At 54.3% G+C, this 21,953-nt stretch overlaps 1 protein-coding gene across 1 annotated transcript in view; it reads right to left on the reverse strand.

Moving 5' to 3' along the window:
* Positions 1 to 8,344: 8,344 nt before the first annotated feature.
* FRAS1 (Fraser extracellular matrix complex subunit 1) overlaps positions 8,345 to 21,953 on the reverse strand; it is a 175,063-nt gene continuing 161,454 nt past the window's right edge. The window contains exons 62-75 of the mRNA XM_074154995.1: positions 21,283 to 21,483; positions 19,753 to 19,940; positions 19,298 to 19,573; positions 18,045 to 18,277; positions 17,497 to 17,657; positions 16,524 to 16,738; positions 14,933 to 15,083; positions 14,301 to 14,408; positions 13,965 to 14,124; positions 13,081 to 13,197; positions 12,238 to 12,404; positions 11,704 to 11,909; positions 10,436 to 10,582; positions 8,345 to 9,465 (exon numbers count right to left, since the gene is read on the reverse strand). Coding sequence (XP_074011096.1) covers positions 8,890 to 9,465; positions 10,436 to 10,582; positions 11,704 to 11,909; positions 12,238 to 12,404; positions 13,081 to 13,197; positions 13,965 to 14,124; positions 14,301 to 14,408; positions 14,933 to 15,083; positions 16,524 to 16,738; positions 17,497 to 17,657; positions 18,045 to 18,277; positions 19,298 to 19,573; positions 19,753 to 19,940; positions 21,283 to 21,483 — 2,906 coding nt within the window. The 3' untranslated portion in view covers positions 8,345 to 8,889. The remainder of the gene's footprint in view (positions 9,466 to 10,435; positions 10,583 to 11,703; positions 11,910 to 12,237; positions 12,405 to 13,080; positions 13,198 to 13,964; positions 14,125 to 14,300; positions 14,409 to 14,932; positions 15,084 to 16,523; positions 16,739 to 17,496; positions 17,658 to 18,044; positions 18,278 to 19,297; positions 19,574 to 19,752; positions 19,941 to 21,282; positions 21,484 to 21,953) is intronic.

Below are 21,953 nucleotides of genomic sequence, written 5' to 3' on the forward strand. Positions count from 1 at the left end.
AACCATAGAACGGTTTGGGTGAGAAGGGGCCTTAAAGATCACTGAGTTCCAACCCCCCCTGCCATGGCCAGGGACACCTCCCACTAGACTAGGTTGCTGAAGAAAAGCCGGCATCATCCTTGACATTGCTGGGAGGGTTGGGGGGGGGGGGGGGGGGGGCGCTGCTGCCTCCCTCCAGCCCCCAGGAGCCTCGAGTGTCCCTCACTCTGCTGGGGGGACCCTCAGCACCCTCTCCCCTGGGGCAGGGACTGCCCGGGGGGGCCTGGGGGCAAGTTCTGCCCTGTGCTTTGCGTCTGCTGCTCTTCAGCAGCTCAGTGGCCTTTGCTGCTGCTTTTCTCCTATTCTTTTTTTGGCATGCTTTCTTTGTGGGATTTGTGTTTTGTTTTGTTTTGTTTTTCTCCTTAGGCAGGAGCTTTGCAGGGTCAGGTTTGCTTCTTCACTGGCTTTTTCCTCACCACCGGCTGCCCATGGGGTGGGTGGGTGGGTCTGCTGTTCATTTCACTTCTTTTGCAGCTCCACTTTTTATCTTAGTGATTTTTTAATTGTACTTTTCCTCTTTTTTCTTTTTCTTTTTCAGTTTATTTTTTTACCTTCTTTTTTATCTTTCTCTTTTTTTTTACTTTTTGCTTTTTTCCTTTTTTCTTCTTTCCCCTTTTTTTTCTTTAAAACTATTTTCTTTTTTTTAAAAAAACTCTTCCTGTTTTTTTTCCTCTTATTTATTTTTTCCTTTTTTTTTTTTCCCCCCATTTTTTTTCCCTTCTCTTTTCCTGATCTGCTCCCAGCAGCATCGGGGCAGCCCCACAGGTGTGGGCCCTCCCCAGCTGATGAGAAAGGACCTGCACCTGGGGTGGGCTTGGCTGGAGTTGGAGGGAGTGAAGGGGATGTGACGGTGGGTTGGGGTGTGGGTGCTTTTGGGCAGAGGGGGTGCAGGGAGGAGGTCAGAAGCCACTGAAACCACCAGGGTTTGGGTTTTGCTGCTGCCCTCCTTCCCCTGGGGTGCCTAAAGCACCACATTTCTTGGTGGCAGCGGTGGCTGGAGCCTGCAGCCATCCCCAGAGCAGCAGGTCACCAGTGATGGCTTTAGGAGTCCCCATGCTGGCCATGGGGAGTCCCCCTAACCTCACTGTGGTGGAGCTGGAGCTGGAGCTGCTGGCCTGGTTGTGCTGCTGGTGTGCAGCCCCAGAGAGGTGCTGTGAGGAGTCTGGCCATGCTGAGGAGACCAGCCCTGGTCCACATGATGGTGTCTCATATGGTTCTGGGTGCTCTGACATCTCCATGAGCATCCCCACGGCTGAGTGGGCTTGTGCCTCACTGTGGGGGCTTGCCCCAGGCCACCCCTGAGCTTCTGGGCTGTGCACTGGGGCTGTGGGACCAGCCTGGGAGTGACCCAGTGCCTTGACTGGTAGCATTGGACAGTTTTAAGTAGAGTGAATTACTTAAGATTATAATTTGGTGTGATTTGTGCTGTTTGCTTGGCTCTACTTGGCACGAGTAAATAGGTGTGGGGTTTAGTTGGTGGGTGCTTTTTTTTTTTTTTTTCTTTTTTGGGGGGGGTGTTGTTGTTTGTTTGGTTTTGTGTGTTGTGGTTTTTTGTTTGTTTGTGTGTGTGTTGTTTTTTTTTTAATGTGGTTGGACTCGATGATCTCAAAGGTCCCTTCCAACCACTAAGATTCTGTGATTCTGTGATCTGCTGAAGCTGTTAGGCTGTGAGAAAGTTATTCTTCTCAGCAGTTTCCCAGCAGCTGGCACAGCGCTGCATTTAGTCTTTGAGCATGGAAAAGTGTTTGATATCACACTGATGTTTTAGTCATGTTTCTCCCAAGTCCAGGACTTTTTGGTTCCCCATGTTCTGCCATCAAGAGCAGGTGCACAGGGAACATAAACCAGAAGATACTGAGGCTCCAACCCTTGATGTAAACTGCAAATTAACCAGAGAAGAGCCTGCCTGGACACAGGAGAAGAATCCAATGAGATGTTAGAAGACCTCAGACCAAAAATTACTGTTGGAGTTGGAGACGTGTGGATGGTGTGTGGATCACAAGGGAATTGTTGCTCAGGGATTCCTTTGTCAGGGTCCCGCTCTTTGGAGGCACCCAGCCCGGGCTGTTCTTGCTGCTCGACCTTCCAATTAAATCAATTATTTTATGAAATCCAACACCTGAGACTTCACTGTGGGAAACCTTGGGCGGAGCCTGAAGGAGGAGGAAGCACCTGGAGTAAATGTGTGCGTGGGACACCATGAATGGTGCAAGGTTGCTCGGGCCAGGCAGCAGCTTCTCCTTTAACAAGCGGTTTCCTAAACTCTTAATTAATTACAGCAGGTGCCTCTTAGGGTTGATTTTCAGGCTCTCCCCACATGCGGGTGGCTCTTCTGAGCCTGCTCAGAGTTCAGCCTGGGCTGCTGGGGTGGGCTGGAGTTTGGGGTGTCCCCGGCCCCCCAGGAGAGAGAGAGATGGCTCCATTGCTGCCCCTGCACCTCTCCCTCAGACCATGGTAAGGGGGCAGCGCGAGCTGGGGGGAGGAGGGGACTGCGGTGGGACACCGGGGGTCCTTCCCCTGTGAGAACCCAATTCCTGCCTCAGGATGTGCTTTCCTGCTTGAGTAATTAAAAATAAAATACACCTCGCTGGGTAAGGAATGTGTGGGAATGAGCAAAAGTCAAATCTAGGCAAGCAGCCGGGAGGGAGTTAGTATTGCCCAAAGGTTACTGAGGGGGTTTTTATATATGTATATACATAGATACAGGATGATTTGATGGGGGAGCAAGCTGGGGAGTGCGCTGAAACCTACTCAGGGAAGATGGAGCACATCTGTGTCTCTTCCCAGAGAGAAGAGAAATGTATTTTCAGGCTTGAAATGCCAAAAAAAAAAAAAAAATTAAAGAAAAATTGGGAAATTGGTATTTTCATTAGCCACCTGAGCGTGAGCCGTATAAAAAAAACCCACCAACAAACCGCGCTCTGGGCTCAGCCCCCGCTGGCTGATGGAGGGCTTTGGGCTCTGTAATAATGTGTTGCTGACTAAAGCGTGCGTGGCGTTCCTGGGTGCGGTGACGCTGCCGTCCCCAAGGGACGGAGCGCAGCTTCTCCTGGGAAGCGGCGGGAGCACCGGCCTCCGGGGCTCCGTTTCGGCTCCCTCCCCGCGTCGCTCGGGGACCGGCTCCGGGGCGCGCAGCGGCTGCGGCACGACCCGACTCCTGCCGGGGGGGTCGGGACCGGCTCGGCGGGGCGGTGCGGGGCTCCCGAGCGGCGCGGCCCGGCGGGATGGGGCTCCCTTCTCCCGGCAGCGGCCGGTGTCAGTGCGGGAACGGCGCCGGGAACACGCCGGGTGCGGGGCTGGGGGGTGTCGCGTCTGCCGGGGCTTTTCCAGCGGGGGGGCACGGACGAGCCCGGCCGGGCAGAGGAACGTTCCGGCCGTGGATGGGATGGGAACGGGGGCTGGCCGGGGCAGGGACGGGCCAGCGCTGCTCGGGACGGGCTGGGCGACCGGCCACCGGGTGCTGAGAGCCACTCGTGTCACGTTATCGTGTGCGTCCTTGTCCCGTTGTTATTAATATCATTGTTGTGTCGCGTTACTGTGCTATTAAACTGCTTCTAACTCAGCCCACGAGCTTTTTTCACCTTTTCCTCCCTCCTCTCTCCTCCCACCAGTTTTTGGGCTCACAAAGGGGAACAAAGCGCTGTGTTTGGGGGGGGGTTGAAACTGGGTTCGTTTGGCCAGTTTGTGGCACAGGAGAGTCCTGTGTGTGTCGGGGCTCCTTGGGCCAGGCTCAGAGACTAAGTCCTGCATTTTGCACCTCAAAGCCAGAAACAAAGTCCTGCATTTGGGGGATGGGGGGGCCTGAAACTGGGCTCATTTGGCCGGGTTAGGGCTCAGAAGTGGAGACCTAAGTAAGTGGCTTGAAAACAGAGATTAAGTCCTGTGTTTTGGGGCTCAGAAACAGAGACTAAGTAAGTCCTGCGTTTTGGAGGTGGGAGTCAAACCCAGGCTCATGTGGCCAGGTTTAGGGCCAAGAAACAAAGACTAAGTTAGTCCTGCGGTTTGGAGTCTTGAAACCAGGGCCACTAAGCCAGATTTTGGACTCGAGAGAGACTTAAGTGCTGCGTTCTGGAGGCTTGAAACAGAGACCAAGTCCTGTGTGCTTGGGCTCAGAAGAAGAGACTAAGTCCTGCATTTGGGGGGCTTGAACCCAGGTGAACTGAAATTTGGTCAGTTTTTGGGCTCAAAACCAGAGACTGAGTCCTGTGTTGTGGGGCACGGCCAGTTTTACGGCTTACAGAGAAAGACCAAGTCCTGTGTTCTGGGATTCACGGCAGCCCCCCGGAGCAGGGGTGCGCTGTGCCCAGTGTTTGGGCTCAGAAAGAGCGACCGAGTCCTGCGTTTCGGGGCTCGGCCCCGGGCTCGTGTGTCCCGAGCCCCAGCGGAGCAGCAGAGCCCGAGTCCTGCCTGGGGGCTCAGGGCAGAGCCCCGGCCCCGGTGGGGGCCGCAGCCCGGGCTCCCGCGGCCACCTCGGGGCTCGCACCGACAGCCCGGCCCCTCCGGGATCAGACCGGGCCCCGCGGCTGGGCTCGGGCCCCCCGACAGCGCCCGCAGCCCCTCTCCGGTCGGGGGAGCGGGGCCGGTCCCGGCCGGTGCCGCTGGAGCCCCGCACCGGGCCCGGCCACGGGCAGCCCCCGCCCCGCCGCCGCTTCCAGCCTTTATTCAGCGCCCGCACGGAGCCGCTGCCGTTATCCCGGCACCGGCAGCCCTCGGCTCCCCGCGGGCAGGAGCGGGCAGCGCCGGAGCCGGGGCCGCTCCCCGCCGGGGCCTGACCTCGCGGCGCGACTCCTCCGACCCGCGGCGCCGGGACGGGGCCGCCCAGACCCAGGCCCAGCCCCGACCCCGGAGCCCACCACCGGCACAGCGCGCCCGCCAGCCCCGGCCCCGTCCCCCCCTCACCAGCCCCGGGAGGAAGCCCCGGGCTCGCACCCCGGTACCGGCCTCTGCGGCCGCCGGAGCCGGGGCCGCTCTGGCGGCGGAAAAGGCGGGGCGGGAGGGGCGGGGCCGCGGGGCGCATGCGCGGGGCGGGGCCTGGCGCGGGAGGGGGCGGGACCCCAGGGCGCCTGCGCGGGGCGGGGCCGAGGCTATTTGGGCCCCGCCGGCCGCCGTCTCCCCCCCTCCCCTCTCCCTCCCTGCCGCCGGCGCCGCCGGGGCCGGGCCGGGCTCCCCCGGTGGGGCAGGTGAGGCGCGGGGGGCTCGGCCCGCGGCCGGGAGAGCGGGGGGCTGGGGCGGGCGGCGGGGCCCGGAGGAGCGGCCGCGCTGCCGGCGGCTCCGCGGAGGAGCCGGCGGGGTTCGGGGCGCCGGGAAATAAAGCCTGGAGGCCGGAGCCCGGCGCACCCCGACCTCGTCCGAGCCGCCCGCGGCCGGGCCCGTCCCGGTACCGCCCGGGGCTCGGCCGGGGCTGCGGAGACTCGGGCGCTGGGGCCGGTGTCGGGGCTGAGCGGCGGGGGCCGGGAGCCCCGGGCCGGTTCGGGGGCTCGGGGCGGCACCGGGGGAGCGGGGGGCTCGGGAGCGGGCCTGGGGCGGGTCGGGGACTCGGGAACGGGCAGCAGAGCGGGTTGGGAGCCGAGGAGCAGGTTCGGGGGCCGCAGCAGAGACTGGGAGCAGGGTCGGGGCCGGGGCCGGGGGTCGGCGTCGAGTCTCACGGGGGCCCAGCCGGGGGTTTGCAGCCGAGCTCTGGGGCGGGTTTGGGGCAGAGCCCGGGGATTTCTGGAGCTCAGAAAAAGACTAAGTTGTGTGTTCGGTGCTTGCAAACGCTGGGGGAGCCCACAGTTCTGGGCTCGGAGGACAACCAAGTGCTGCGTTTTGGGGACTTGGAAACAGAGGCTCCGGGGGCTGTTTTCAGCCCCCAAAACAGTGGCCCAGGGGATGGGGGGGGGGGCAGGAACTTGGGCAGGTGGGAGCCCGGGGGGGTGGAGGTGGGAGGGTGTCGGGGTCTGGGTGGGAAGGGGGTGGGCAGGGTGCGTGGACCCCCACCAGAGGTGGGGGTCCGGTCGCGTTTGTCCCCAAACTTAGGGATATGGGCATGCACCAGGCCGACTTAAATGTCTGAGATAGTCTCTGGGCAAAAGAGCCCTCTCCACACCACCTTTGGACGTCCAATTCTTTATTCACCGTGATAGTTATGGAACAATAAATAAACCAATTAGTCAACGCGTGTACAATTATGACAGTGCCCATTCATATACAAGTTATGACAGTGATTGATTTACGACCCGGGCAAAAGCCAGGATCGTTTGAACAAGCACGAGCTGGGAGGGGCTGGAACCAAACTGGAACTGGAGGAGATGAAACCCAAGTGGAGGCAAAACCAAGGGGAGCCATCCATGAGCTGGACCCGAGATGTCCTGCAGGCACCGGTGAACTGGAGCCGCAAACCAGCTGGACCTGAAACCAGAACAGAAACAAACTGGTACAGGAACAAAGGAGGGTCCCAGCCACCCAGGAGCTGGACCTGAAACAAAGGGGAGCCCAGGCCAACAACCAAACCCAAACCAGAAGGGGTGCCAAGAGCTGACCTGGAGCCGTGCATCCTCGGGGGCTCTTCGGGCAGGCACAGGCTGGGCTGTCCCCTGTCACCAGCCGGGCACGGGGCAGGCGGCCCGGCTCCTTCCCGCGGGTCCCCGGGGCGCCTCTGCCCGTCCCTGCGGAGGGAGAGGGCTGGGACCACCAGCTCCCGGTGGCACCGCGCGGCCCCGAGCTGCCGCCCCGCGAACCCGCGGCGCCCGGGCACCGGCAGCTCCGCCCGGACCCTCGGCAGCAGCGACCCGGCACCGCGCACCCCCCGCGGGGACGGGACACCAGAAACGTCCCGCTCCCGCCGCCCCAAACGCCCCCCGCGGCCCGGACCCGGCCCGGGGGGGTGCTGCGGAGACCCCCGCCGGGGTCGCCACCCGCCGGCCCCGGGAGCTGAGCGCCCCGGTGCCCCCGCGCAGCCCCGGCTCCGCTCCCCACCACCCCGGGGCACTCACCTCACCGGGCACGGCCTCCCCGGGGCCGCCGGGATGAGCCTTCCCCGCGCCTGGGCACGGCCACGGGCATCGCCGAGGCCGCCGACACCGACCGAAGGACCGGCGGCACCGGGACGGCCGCGGCTCCCCGTGCCCGGCGGCACCATCCACCGACGGGGCTGCGGGAGCCGGAGCGGGTCCCTGCAGCGGCCTCTGCTCCCGCCGCAGAGCGTTTTGAGCTGAAAAACAAGGGGTTTGGGTAAAACCGCGGCTTCGCGCAGAGCTCGGAGCCGCCCCAGCGCCCGGTGCTGCCGGCACCGGCCCTCGGCTGAACGGAGCCCCCGCGCAAACCAGCTCCCCCCGCAGCAGCTCCCGCACTCACCGGTCCGAGGGGTCCGCCCGCCGGCGGCCGCTCCGGGAACGGGCACGGGAGGAGAAACCGGCCGGTGCCTGCGGCGGGAGGAGGGAGCCCGGCGGCCCGAGGGGTCACCGGCCGCCCTGGGAGACCCCCGGTCCTGCCGGGCCCCGTTTCCCCCCGGTACTGCAGCCCCCGCGGCCGGTCGCCGGGTCAGGGTTCCAGCGGGGGCCGAGCCCGTATTAGGAACCAGGAGCTGCCGGGGACCCCCGGCCGAGACGCGGCCGCTGCGCCCGGGGCCGGGACCGGAGCTTCAGGCGGCAGCAACCGGGCAGCGGCCGGTGCCCCCCCTCCCGCACCGGAGCCCGCCGGCGGCATCCTTGCTCCGGAGCGCGCCCGGAGGCACCGGTCCCCGCTCGGCTCCGGGAAGCAGCCCAGCACGGCAGACGGGCCCCGAGCCCGGTAGGGCCCCCGGGCCGCCCGCAGACACGGACCGGGACCGTATCGCCGCCGCGCTTCCGGCCTTCCTCCCCGGGGACGCTGCGCCCTCTGGCGGCCGGGCGGGGGTTTTGAAGCCTCGGGGGGGTCACGGCGCACCTGCGCCGCCGCGGCACGTGACTGCGGGGGCGGCCTAATTAGGGGCGTGGCCCGCAGAGATTTGGCCCCACCCGGCGGCGCCCCCTGGCGGGCGCGGAGGCGCACGGCAGGGCACCCCCGCTCTCGGGATGGCGCCCTCTGGCGGACACAGCGCAGCACTGCCCGGCACAGCGCCATCTGGTGGCTGTTTGGCGGTACCGCAGCTCCCGGTGCCGGTACCGGGGAGCGCGGCGGGCGCCCCGGGCGCGGGGGTGCGGAGCCCCAAGCCTCGGTCATCCCGAGGCCACCGGCGAACTTCGGTGGTGAGAACACCCAGCACCGCCCTCCCGTGGGGTTGCCACCCGCCCCGCGCCCCACCGGGGAGCAGAAGGGGGCTGGAGGCGCAGGGAACGGACACCCTAATCACGGGCAATAGTCAAACTTTACTCTGCAGTGCACAGCGACATAGGACAATTAACACCTTCTCCAGTGACAATCGTGTCCCCACCGCCCCACTGTGACCCTCCCAATCCCCAGCCACCTGGCACCAGGTCCGGTATTTGGTTTTCCATAGGGTTTTGCCCCGTTTTAAGCACAGCCACTCGCCTCGGGTACGGAACAAGGAGATGTTGCTTTTCTCACTGTATTCCCCAGCAAGGTGGGGAACCGGCCCCCAGTCTCAGGAGTGGAGGGTCCCTGTGGCTCTCCCTCTCCTTGCTGGGGAGGATGATGGTGTCCCCACGCTGCCCCACACCACCCCGGGCGGCGGCAGAGCCTGAGCTTTAGGAGCATGGTGGAGGCACAGATGGAGAGCCCCACATCACCTGGCCCTGGCAGCACCAAGGTGACCGACAGCACTCCCGAGAGTATAAAAATACCAGCATAACATTCTTTAGCTTTTCTTTTTTTGATTTTTTTTTTTTCCAATTTATATAAAAGCTTTTCCCAAACCGAAGCGCGTGTGCTCCATTAAACTTCTGTTCCATCGTGCAAATTGCTGTGGACTTTGACTTCCAAGTTCACCTGCTTCACCTTCCTGCCTTTTCCCTCGCAGGCGCCCCCCGTTTCCCGCAAGATATTAATGTTCCGGACGGTGCAGTACCGGCTGTCCAGGGCCCTCCCCGCTCCCCTGGGCAGCTCCACCTTGGTGTTCAGGGGATGCTCCTCCGGGGCGGCTCTGGCAGCCTCCCGCTTCCTCCGCAGCTTCCGACACCTCCGGGTGAGGAGGCATATTCCCGACAGCACCAGCAGCAGCAGGGCGAGGGCGGCGAAGGCGCTCCCCAGGGAAGCCCCTGTTTGAGATAAGGAGGCTGCCACAGCGGCTTCCTCCCGCTCCAAGATCAGCGACTTCATGTTGGTGCCGTTCTTCATCTGGTCGCCTTCGTTGTCGTAGATTAAGGAGTCATCCAGCATCAGCCTCCCTTCACCATCCACCAAGTCCCGTCTCCAGCGGCGAGCGAGGGATCGCTGGACGCGGGGCCCTGCCATGCTCTCCGGGCCAATCACGTAGATGACCTGAAGGTACCACTGGTGGCCAGCCTCCACCTTTAAGAACGGGGAGAGAGGCACGCAGGAAATTTTAACTACAGCTTTTAGATCAACCGATTTCCTTAATCGAAGGTAGAGCTGCCTGCATTTTTTGGTCCCGTTTCTTGACTCATGCAAATACCAACAAAAAAGCTCAGTGTGTTTTTATGAGCACCCGCGATAATATTTATCACCAAGTGAGGTGCTCAGTCTTGCTGTCTGTCTTTGGCAACTGCAATAGTTACTTCAGGAACATTAATAATATGTTTTTAAAGAGCTTCTTTCCCAAATGCTTTGGAAAAAAATCATCTTAATCACCAGAAAAAATTCCTCATCTCCATGTTCTGTGCTGGAGTTTGCTTCTTAACTGGCTCTGCTGTTAATTTATGGTACAATTCCAGCCATGCCAAGAAACCCCTTAAGCAGACAGAGGTCACTGAGTTACAAAGAGGGCCTCTTGGGGGAGGGACAAAAGAAGCCCAGAAACCAGGATATAAAATTCTGCCCTTGATTGAGAGCTTCCTCTGTGTCTCTCCTCTTTCTGCCACAACCTGCTCTGCTCCTCTAAGTCTCGTCCTCACCAGCCTCTGCGTACCAGAGGAACTGCAACCTCGAATTGGGAAGGGGGGCAGAGAGCTCTGAGCTCCCTTCAGAGGAAGGGAGGGCACCTTTCACCTGCTCCACTGCCCCACAGAGACTCCGCTGTCTCACCTCACATTCATACCCAGGCACATCAAGGAGAGGGCTGCTACAGTACCATCTGCAAATGCAGGCCATCACCTGTATGAGAGGCCACCTCGCTTCATGGAGCCCATCAGAAAAATTGGCTGACGGCTGCCATTAAACTGCAGAAGGCTGCAAGACCTACCCTAGCATGAATTTGGTTTCTCTAGGCAGTGTCTGGCCCAGAGCCTACAATTCACAAAGCATTTGGGACATCCTGGACAGAGAAGTGATTTTTGGGCTACTGATACCAGTTGGTACCTACCTTGTAGAGAGCATCCACCTTGAGGGTAAATCCATCGACACCGGGCATGCTGCTTACTGAATGAAACTCGGACAGCTCAGAAGCAAAATGGGCATCGAAAGGCACGTCATGGAAATACTTATCCGTCACTTCTGGCTGGTTTCGGTCCTGGAAATCAGAAAGGTGTTAGGAAGAGGAGTGCACGCTGTCACCTTTCCCAAGGGAAGCCAGAAGCCAGGTGACTAAATAGCACCCACCTACTGCTGCAGAAATTGAAACCAAATGCCCGCACCTACACGTGGGTACGGCCTTTTCTGCTTACTGCGCAGAAAAGATTTATGATCTGTATGATTTGCAGACACTTCACACTGTTTTAGCACTGATGGTGTCAATATTAGGTTTGTAGAGCTGAAGATGAGGAGAAGAGCTTAACCAGCCTGCTCAAACATGCATGCCAAACTAACACCATTAACGTTACCCTTGTCCTGTGAACGGGGCTGCCAGCGAGGACGCTGGCAAATGCTAAGTACAAAGCATGTAGTAAGAGCTGAACACATAGTGGGAGCTTATCGTAGCTTTACACAAGAAGAGTATCTGTCTAACTGGTAAATAAATCTCCCTTTATATGGTGCCAGTCCTATCAATTCCAAGCCAGGGTATAAGTAGAGATCTCAGGAAATTTTAAGTTTGGTACTTCTTTTTCTTCCTTATTTGTGGTTTCTTTGGTTTCTTTTTTTTTTTTTTTTTTAGACTAAGGATAAAGACTGAGAAAAAGCTGATCTTGTCTCCATGGTTTGCATCTGTCTGCCCAATACTTCAAAAATTCCACATTTCACTTCTCATCCCTTTGTAGTCAGAATCTGTTTGTGGTCAGGAAGAAAAAGAAACAGAAAGCAGATCATTTCCAAGTATTTCAGACCCCTCACAGATGAGGGAAGCATTAGCACGGCCACCACGCTTTATTCTGGCTCTGGTTTTCTGTAGCTGCACAAAGGGTGGCAGGGTCTGCCTGGAGACTCTGCAGGATGTTGGGGAGTTTGGGGGTGCCTGGGGAAGTCGAACAGAAAAACAACCGTGCTATGTCACCTGGGACAGTCAAGCAAATGAGAACATGCGGACTAAAACAGCTAATACCAGCAAAATATTAATATGTGCAACCCCTCCCCACAAGCCGGAAGGCCATTTAGTTCCCAGGTCGTTAGGTCAGCAAGAGGCTGAGACCAGACTTCTCTGGACGTGATCACACACAATGCTGGAAATCGTGGGTTTGCCCACAATGGAAAACTTACCAAGAGGAGAAATCGGTGTTTCAGGTGCTTGTTGGGTTGAATACAGCCATACTGGGGCCCCTCGTTATAGACGGTGCCTGTTGGGTCAAAGAAAGGCACGTAGCCATCCTTGCCCGTGCACAGATAGACTTTTTCCAACTGCAGTTTGTAAGCGGCGTTTAGGTTTTGCTCGGGGTTCCAGAGGACGCGGCCGTACAGGATTTGCCCTGAGGGGGTTGGGGGGAAAACGGTCAGGTTAAATTCTTGTCCAGTTCAACGGGAGAACCATTGTTGGAGCCAACTGCACCAAACTACATGTGGCTGTGGGTTTTGAAGGGCTTTGATTTGTGTGTGCAGATGACAAAATACCGTGCCAAAGCACATTCTTGTCTCGTCATGTTGTTACAGGGCTGTAACATACTCAAAATGCCATTTCTTGCTGTAAAAGAGGCAAAGCCTAATTTAGGTTTTACCCTTCTCTTTCCAAGGAATGGAAGTTGTGAAGACAGAAACGTGAGGTACAAGCAGAACAGGAAAGAAAAAAAAAAATCCTACCCTTTGAGAAAGCCCCTTTGTAATCCATTTCTGCCAGAGACATTTCAGATTTGGTGGGGTCCATCAGAAACACCTTCTCGTTGTTACAGAGCTGAAACTCTGTGTTTAGGGAGTAGACGACAGGAACTGGGCGGTTTGTCTGCTGGAACGCAATTGGGATCAAAAATCTAGAGATGGGACAGGAAAGGAAAAAGGAGAGGTTTAGTTTGGATGCATATGAAGTTACCTACATCATCTGCTTCACTTTTCTTCCCCCCTGCTTCACTATTTCTAGTCTAGTGTAGTCTACGGTGATACCCAACCCAAGATGACTTGTTGCCCCAGGTTTTCAGGAATGGTGCAGGGCTCTGGATGACCAGCTGAAGCCTCCTCCCAACAGGTCTGATTTTCTTTCTGTCTGGGGACAACCGAAGGCCACGCGGGCTTCTGCAGCCCCGAGGCTGGAAACCTCTGGCTGAGATGTACAACAGCCCAGGGCAGCCCCTGTTCTGGGAGCCCACAGTCTTGCTAGACATGACAGAGGAAAGGCAGGCACACAGATGAAGGCAACTTTTTTTAAGAAAGGTTTTTTTTTTTAAAGAAAGCAAAGACACCCACCTGTGCTCAGGAGTAACAGACCCTGCTGTGCTACAGACTGTCTGGAGCACTCTGGCCACCAGCAATCTTTCACCACCTTGAAGGGGATGGTCTCAGTGGCAGGGGGACCCCTGAGCCAAAGGGGAGGTTCCTCCCCTCCCCTTTTCCCTTCCTGCTGCTGTTGTAGCATGTCCCACACCTACCAGTACCAAACAACCGCAAATGAACTGAAACTGTCCTGCTGCTGTGATGATGGGGACTCCTTACCGCTCAGGAGCGTGAGCTGTGCAGGGCAGGGGCTTCTCTCCAGGCTCTACCCATGGCTGCGTGGGCTGCACAGTGCAGGGGATTAAGAAGATCGTGTACTCTCCAGAGTAGTCCTTCCTGGGAACAGACAGGAGACACTGCAGTCACCAAACGGGACTCCAAGCTGTTCCCCCAGCTGATGTGTTTGCCTAACATCCACCATTTTCTACTTGGTGTACGCAGGCAAGACAAAGTGCATAGCAGGACCCTCTCCCTCACCCCTGACATGTCCACCTACTCCAGCAGTTGCAGGAGGGACAAATTTGACCTGCGGTGTTTAATTTGACCCTCTGTCATTTTCACCCTTCTGTGCAAGGAGCACAGACTGTAAGAATAAACAGTCACAGACAGAACTAATAATGAAAATGAATTTTTTAAAAAAGTGAACCAAATATTTCTAGATCTTAATATACCCACCTCCACCAAGCACAGCGCTACGGATTAAGTCAGTCGTGGTCATGAAATCCTGCTTTAAACTTACAGACTGCAGAACAACCTTGAATACATCATCACCTCTGGTATCTACCTACCCACTGGCTTAATTGCTAGAAAAATGCATTTACAAGGAGAGGAACTGATTTTTCCCTCTACCCACACAACCAGTAGAGGAGTGTTTTCAGCCCTGAGAGTGGCTCCCTGCGTGCTCCAGCTCTGAGCCCTTGAGCAAGGCCAGCTCCTGACCACTCCACACTATTGCTGTGGCTGCTGAAAGGACAACAGGGACTGCACTCTCAGGCCTGGATTTGAAACAGCTCTGTTGCTGCTGCTACCTACATGCATGTTCATTGCTTAAGAACATTGTGCTATGGGAAGCTGCTGAAGGCAACTGAACCTGCCATCCTCACCTGTTGTAAGAACTGGTTGCTCTCCAGAGTTGGTAGGGAGAGTCGAAAGTCTGAGCACTCCACAGCAGCTGCAGGTCAAATTCGATCCCTCCCAGGTGGTCTGGAGTCATTAAAAAAGACTTGACATCTGGGAGGCTATGGTGCTCCATTACGAAAAGCCCTGGGGTGAGGACAAGGAGGTGACAGATAAGGCACAGTACGAGGAGACCCCACACTGCACACCTCAGCACAGAGGGACTCCTTGTGGAAAGAGGGGCTTATTCTGCTACCTGTGTTTTCAGAACAAATCTGTATTTGTACATTGATTTCTTCCTCTCTCAGCTCTAATGCTCTCACCTCTGAACTTGGCCTGTGTCTTGAACTCGATGACCAGCCGGCCATCCTCACGGATGTAGATCCTGATTATCTGCAGCCGGGCTGAGAGAACGCTGTCCGTCTGAATCCCTGCACAGCACAGCAAGAACAGTCACTGGGGAGGCCACACAGCACAGTCGGGCCTCAGATGGGCTCTGTCAGCCCCACATAGCTCCAGAAGCATTTGAGAGAACTCCAAAAAGCCATGGTTTAATTGGGATCATCCTCCAGTGAGTCAGCTATGACTTAGGGATACTATGGGAAAAAGTCCATCATGAGAGCCAGGAGGCTGAGGAATGTGACTGCAGCTCCCAATTGAGAATCACTGAAAAGTGTTGGAGAAATCACTCCAAATATCCCACAGGGAGCAACCTCTGCCTGGCTGCGGAGATTCTGATGAAGAGATAGCTCTTTGCCTGCAGCACTTTCTGGGGCTCAGTGACAACTGAGAGAGGGTGAGGGGAAATGACAGCCCCCTTGCTAAGCTTACACAAATGCAGGCATACTCGGAGTCAGCCTGCATGCCCGTGCTCAGAACTGCGGTGGCAGTGCAGAAACTAAGAAAAAGAAGAAAAACCCCCGAGAATAAATCCCTTCAAATGCCTCGGACCTACCCGTTCTCCAGAGAACAGTGTCGTAGAAAAAGGAGAACTCCATCTCTGTGTGATGCTCAAGAGATGCCCAACCTCTCGGCGCTGTCACATAAATATAGGACACGTAGAGCGGGACGTGGACTGTTAAGAAGGACTGAGCAGAGTCCCGTACCTGCCAATAAACCCCAAAAAGGTGGTTATGCACCTTCCAAAAGGGAGACACTGGCCCAGACTCGCGGCACCCGCTGCATTCGCATTCTGCTCTGCAAATGGGCAAAAAAAGCTACAGTACCTGCAAGAGAAGACTTTTTGAGTTCTGGACCACGGATGTCCTAAACACAGGGAGGAGAATGTGGGGGACAAAGTATTTCTAAAGCAATAGAATGTCATTGCTCCATAAGGGCTGAGCATTATTGGCAAACAACTAGCTGATTCGCAAAAAAGTTATTGTTGGACTGCCATTTGAAAAATAATGGAACTGTGGGGAAAAAAGTATGCAAGCACAGAATGCTCCTAATACACTAAAAAACTCGTACAATTAAGTCAGAGATGACTGAACTTTCTTTACCTTTACATGTAGGTACTTTAGACAAACCTGCATTTTAAAGAAGAGTAAGTGCTAAAGCACACTGGTGTCATGGTACAAAAGGAGCTGTGGTCACAACTTCACCCTCAAACCCCCCCGCTCCCCGGTTTCCAATTCCATACATTAAAAATAAGCAATTCTGCTATAAGCAATTGCTCAGGACTGACTGGCCCTAAGAGTATCTGAAATACCACAGCTCTCTGGCTATATATACACCATTTATTATCTGCAGAGCACAGCTGCACTCTGCAAGCCTCTGAGAGAGCTCAGAGCCCTGAGATGTCAGAGAGACATCCCAGACTGGTTGGTGCCGGTCTCCATGTACTAAATTACGCAGTTGTTCAGTTCACACAGCTTCCCTGGATTTGTGCAAATAATTGGAGCTATAAAAGGAAAGTTTACAAAGTATTCCAGACTGGCAGGAATTAAAAGAGATTATGCTGGCTGTAACATCCTGACTGGGAATTTAATACAAGAATCTAACATAGATGAGACATTCACTTGAGTAGGATGTACATGTATAATCCATCCATGAGAGGGCAGTGAGACGTATTTAGTAGTGAAAGCCTCTAGTTTATAGAAGAACATTTTTGGCTTTTGGTCTGCCAGTCAGTTAATTAAGAAATTACTTAAAAATTGCCATGACCTCACTCCACTGCAGAATATGAACTGGTGTGCCTCTGCTTTGTTTTTTGCTCATTTGGTTAAGAATACAGTCAAAACTGTAAAAGAATAGAGCACAACCAAGAATGTTTTGTATTTCCAGTACATCCTTAAATTTAAAAAAAAAAAAATTTTACTGGTGCTCTGAAGATTAAGAGAATAAATCTGATGTTATCCCAATGAAAATAAATTAATCGAGTGCATTTCACGAAGCATGGTTCTTTTCTAAGTAAAAGGGGGAAAAAGCCATGCTCCAGTTGTACAGAGCAGAGCAGCAAATACACACAAGCACAAAGTGGAGCTTTGCCTAAGAATGGAGGAAGATCTGGATTACGTAGAAGAGTTCTGGATACAGCATCTCACCTGGAAGTCTGCAGTGACAGAGCCTCCACAGACATCGATTAATTCAGTCATGTCGTAATAAGCATCAAAAGTCCAAATGCAGCTCTTCAGGTTGAGGTGCTTATAGAGCTGGATCGTCTTCGCTTCTCTCACTGTGGGGTCAAACTGGTAAGGGCGGTCATAGCCAGGACCGAGAACGATGCTGTCATAGGTCACTTCATCCAGAAACCCTGCCTCTGGGATTAAGAGACATCAGGACACTGATCACTCCAGATTTTAAAGAGCTTGAAACCAAGTGTTGAGGTCCCATTTTCACTCTCAGGTCATGTCAGTGACTTTTATTATATTAGGGACTTAACGGGCTCCTCTCCATTATCCTAGAGGTCAAACTGAATTTACACCGGGAAAAATGTTATAGGAATGGGGTAAGAATCCGAAAAAACAAACATAAGAACCTACCAATGAAAGGCTGAAGTTAGCTTTAAGAAATGCGGAAAAGCTGGAATATGAAATGAACAGAAAAAAGCACAACCACCCCTTGCCCACCACAGAACAAGCACGGACCGCATTACCCTGAGTGACAGAGACACCAACTGCCTTTTTTCTTTGGCTCTGGCATTCTTCTTGTTGCCATGCAGGGACCTCAGTGACACAGACATAGTGATCCACTTCCTGCGGATGCCTCTCTAAATGCATGGATATCAAATCTCAAATGCAGATTTGAAAAGCAGAAAATCAGCAGCACGGTGTGAACCTACAACCTCCTCAAACAGAGCAACGCTGCTTAAACCCATTGTCTTTTAAACAGTCTCATGCATCGCATCTCATCTTCAACGGGGAAACTCTGTTCACTGCTGTTAGTACAGGAAGATTAATTATTATTTACACATTGTCAAGAGGGCCCAGAGGAAGACAAAGCCATCTTCTCTGCATTTCTTTACTCGCTTCTCCCTACCCTCAAGTTCAGAAAGCAAAGGCTGGCTTTAAAGATTACCTGAGATGCCTCTGAGGTCTCTGATGGTGACCAGGTTTGAGCAGACGTGCTGGTGCCTGTAGATAGACTCGGAGAGAAGGAAATGCAGATTGTGCAGTGGCAGGGTGGAGATGAGGGGCAGCATACCATCCTGATGGGGGATCTGCACCGAGATGTGGATTCTGAAACAAACAGTGGATGAGACAGCAGAAAAAAGCAGCCCTGGCAGTCACAGGAGCCTCACCATAACCCCAGCCCCACAGCAGACAGGGTGAGCCTGCTAGTGGCAGCCTGATGTTTGGTTTCAGCTGAATTTCCCCATCTACACATCTGCTCCTTAAGCTGGTCCACCTGCTCCAATTTCCTGCAGGGAAGGGCACCCCCTCAGCAGAGCAGGGTACGAGGAAGCAAGTGGGAGCGCTACCCTGAGCACCCTACGCTGTTCAAGAGAGCACAGTGCACGGATGGATGTGGTTTCAGACATACGTTCTCCTCCTGGCCCAAGCCAGCTCTGTAACCCCAGGGAGCCTGGTGAAGGATCTGCACTCTCCCCTTCTCCAGCCTCACACCTGTTGGGATGCTCCTTGTGCTTGACATCCAAGTACTTCAGAGTGGCAATGAATGACTGTGCCTGGAAACCTCGGGCTGTCCCTGCGACCACAGGAGTGTGACAAATGGCACTGTCTGTGCCTATGGTAACCACATTGCTTCTCAAAGGGGTCCCCACATGGCCAGCCTTATCCACAGCCTTGGCCACACAGCGCACATGGAACCGCCGGCTGAAGTAAATGCTGTCCAGCACCTACAGAGAACGAGGAGGGAGAAACATGCATGTGGGTTAGATACCAGCATTGCAACTTCTGGCTGTGCACAAAATCACTTCATCCCGGTGTTTTGAGCCAGCACGGAGCCAAGGCATGCACAAACAAGGAGCATGTGTGTGCCAATGTTTGCTTGGACACTTGGGCATGCAGATGTGGTTGGCCTCTTGCTACCTATGCTGGAGTAGATGCTCAAGTATGTTGGGTGCTTTACAGCTTCTAAACTCTGCCCACACACTGAAGGAAGGGGAAAAGGAAGCCTGAGCTGTTATGATCTGCCAGGCTGCATCTGTCTCCTGCCACCAGGGATTTACTGAAGTGTCTAAGTGCTCACAGCTGCTTCCCACATCAACAGAAGTGGTGCTTTTAGCAGGCTCAGTGAAGAACAGTGCTAAATTTTCTGAGGCCGAAAGAAAAAAAACAATCCCCAAAGCACCACCCATATGACTTATGCCAATTCCCAAATCCAAGGAGATTTTACTTTTTAAACACTGTACCTAAAGTGCGTGCTACCCACTAAAAATGTCTCAGACTCACGCCTGAGTAGGTATGGTCTAGAAACACACCTGGGTGCCTGAGAAGAGCTGAGACATCACAGTTGGGAGCACCCGGGAAAAGCCCCCAGAGGAAAACAGTAATTCTTTTTGTGGGGCAGGACGTGAACAGTCCAGGGACAGAGAAATCTCAGGCCACAGAGGGAGCAGTGCAGCAAAAAGAGTGCCTGAAGGGAGAGCAGTTCATAACTTAAGCCATGCCCTTCCTGCAGCTCAAGCAGGACAGAAAGAAAGCAGACAGTCCCACAGCCAAACCCTGGTAACACAGGTCACATCAGCGTGCTGAGATCTTATTCAGGCACAGCCACTTCTTCAGGTGTGTGACTTTTTAGCTGCAGGAATGCAACCAAATTTCACATGTGAGTGATCACCCAGTACACAGACTAAGCTGCCCCTCTTATGCCATGCTCTCTTGCGGCTTCACCACGCCGGTACCTCGCCACATACCTTATGGTTGACGCTAGTGAATGGTGTGTTGTCAGTGATGGTTTCAAAAGGCGACCTGGCTCCATTCCCATCCGTGGGCGTTGCTACTTCCCAGCTGAACTGTATTGAAGACTGGTTGATGCCAGCCTCGCTGCAGCGTTCCTTCATGACTGTGTACTTGGGGAAGTGAGGGTCACAAGGAGTGACACAGATGAGCGGATAGCCTGGGGAAGGGGATTTCTTAGCACCCTCCTTGGTCACTTCTTCCACGCGGTCGTAATCAGCCAGGGTGACGACCTGTATGGATACAGGACGGCAGCATTCACCTGGGGCTGAGGGGAGGGAAGAAAAGGCAATCCTTCCCACACACTCCAAGCCTGCTACATCACTGCAGCTCTTATTTCAGAAGCCCCACTGAGGTTTTCAGTCTGTACTTGAAGGGTACTAAATCACATCCATTGCAACAGGCAACTTACCATGGGAGGTGCTGGCAGAATCAGGCTCCCTGCTGCTTCCTGATCCAAAATAGTCACTATTGCAGTGCTGGTATCTCCAAGAACAGCTTCCACTGGATCATCTGGACCCAGGACCAGAGAAAAGGACTCATGCCACTCCCGGTCTTCATTGGACATGATCTCCACCTTAAACATGATATGGTTCACACCTGTGAGAAGAAATGCAAGAGAAACAGAGGGAACTCGATTCATCATCAGATACTGCTCTGAAGTTCTCAAAAAAACTGCACAGCTGGGTCAGGCTATGACCACTTAATCATCATGATAAAACACGCATTATAAATTTTATTTCCGCTCATTGCTACTAATAATTTAGTCCTGTCCACACAGGAGTCTACTCTATACATAAAACTCCAGCTATGACAACTGATCCAATTGATCAGGTGATAGATTTACTAGCAGATGCCATCTGAGGATTACTAATGCCTGTCTTGTATTAGCTGTCTGTAGTAAAAATCTATGATTCAAAGTACATCCCCACCCCTGCTGTGAGCACCCCTGCTCTCTCTCACACCAGTATGCAGAACTGTTTGGTGAGGGCTTCTTGATCCAGCAACATGGTCTAAGCTGTTGCAGTAGATCTTGAGAGATCTCTGCTGAGTGTTACACCTTCTGAAGACCACTCTACCCTTGCATGCCAGGGGCTAGCTCTTCTTTCCCTGTTCTGACCACCCTTCATTTAACAGTTCAGCCTTTTTGCATAAAAAATTATAGTCATAGCAGAGTGCAAGGCTACAGCCCAGAAAAGTTACACTTTAAAAAAGACCACACAGTAAGTGGTCTATTTAAAATACTTTACCAAAAAACTAGGAAAAAACCCCCCAAACAAACCAAACCCCAGATCCTTCTCATCCAGTGGGGCATTGTGAAGGGATGAAATGTTGCACACGAGAAAACATGGCAAGATTTAGCATGGCCTTCCCATTTCTTTCAAGTGACATTAATTCCAGTGAGCAGAAAGTCTCAACCACCTTTCTGTCTCCTTAGGTATTTACAGTCTGCTCAGTAAAGAGCTCACCACCTCCGGGATTTCATTCCCTCCTCCTTTTCTTTGCCCCCCTGCTTGGGCAGCAGCGTGGCACTCTGCTTATTGAGCGGAGAGGGCTGGTGCTCAGAACCCCAGTGTGTTTGAACTGAAAATGATTAGGCAACCAGAAGGGGAGAGGAGAAAGGACAGGTCTCACACAAAGAAAGGGGAAAAGTCTTGCACCCCACCTGTAACACACTGAAGAGCTGCACGGGTGTTTCCTCCCACAAAGACCGTAATAAGCCCAAGATCAAACCTCAAATCAAAACTAAACCGCCAAATCTAAGGGTATATATATTATGCCTTCTTACAGCTAGTGCAGTTCACAGTTAGACCTGTGTTGTGTTGTAAACCTAATGCAAAAAGTGGCTTTGTCCAAATCTCCCAAATATTTCCCTTCTATGTTCCTTTCTGATATACACAAAATGCCACCACCTCTAACCTTCCCTCCAAGGACCCTTTACCTGGGCTGAATTTGAGCATTCGACTCTTGGGATAGTAATCCACTCCGGCCTGAGCTGAGCCATCGCGGGTGCTACAGCGGACTTTTGAGGTCCTGTTCTGATCCCCTCTCCGGACCACCTTGACATTTATAACAGCAACACCCTCTGGGCCAGGTGGCTCCCGCACTTGGTACGCAGCTTCTTCAAACTCAATGGTGGGTGCTAAAGAAACAGCAGTGAAGAAAAAGTCCCAGGTTTGTGCACCAGCTGACTGTTTACAGGTGAATGGCGTTCAGCAACTGGGGTGAGCTAAGCTCAGCTCCTTTTAGACTCTACCTACACATCTTCAGAGCAAGGGGCTCCTCAAAGCAAGGACCAAAACTGCAGCTGTAAGGGTTGGATGTGAATTAGGGTAAGGGTGGGACAAAGCCCAACACATCTATTGGGCTACAGAGGATGGCAAATGATTCTCCCATCCCCTGCCTGTTCTGACAGGACAACGGGTAATGGTTTTAAATTAGAAGAGGGCAGATGTAGGCTAGATAAAAGGAAGAATTTTTTTACAATGGGGGTGGTGAAACACTGGCCCAGGTTGCCCAGAGAGGTGGGTCGATGCCCCATCCAAACATTCCAGGTCAGGTTGGATGGGGCTCTGAGCAACCTGGTCTAGTTGAAGATGTCCTTGCTCATTG

The sequence above is a fragment of the Numenius arquata genome, chromosome 10, assembly GCF_964106895.1.
Source record: "Numenius arquata chromosome 10, bNumArq3.hap1.1, whole genome shotgun sequence".
In the NCBI taxonomy this organism is placed as follows: domain Eukaryota; kingdom Metazoa; phylum Chordata; class Aves; order Charadriiformes; family Scolopacidae; genus Numenius; species Numenius arquata.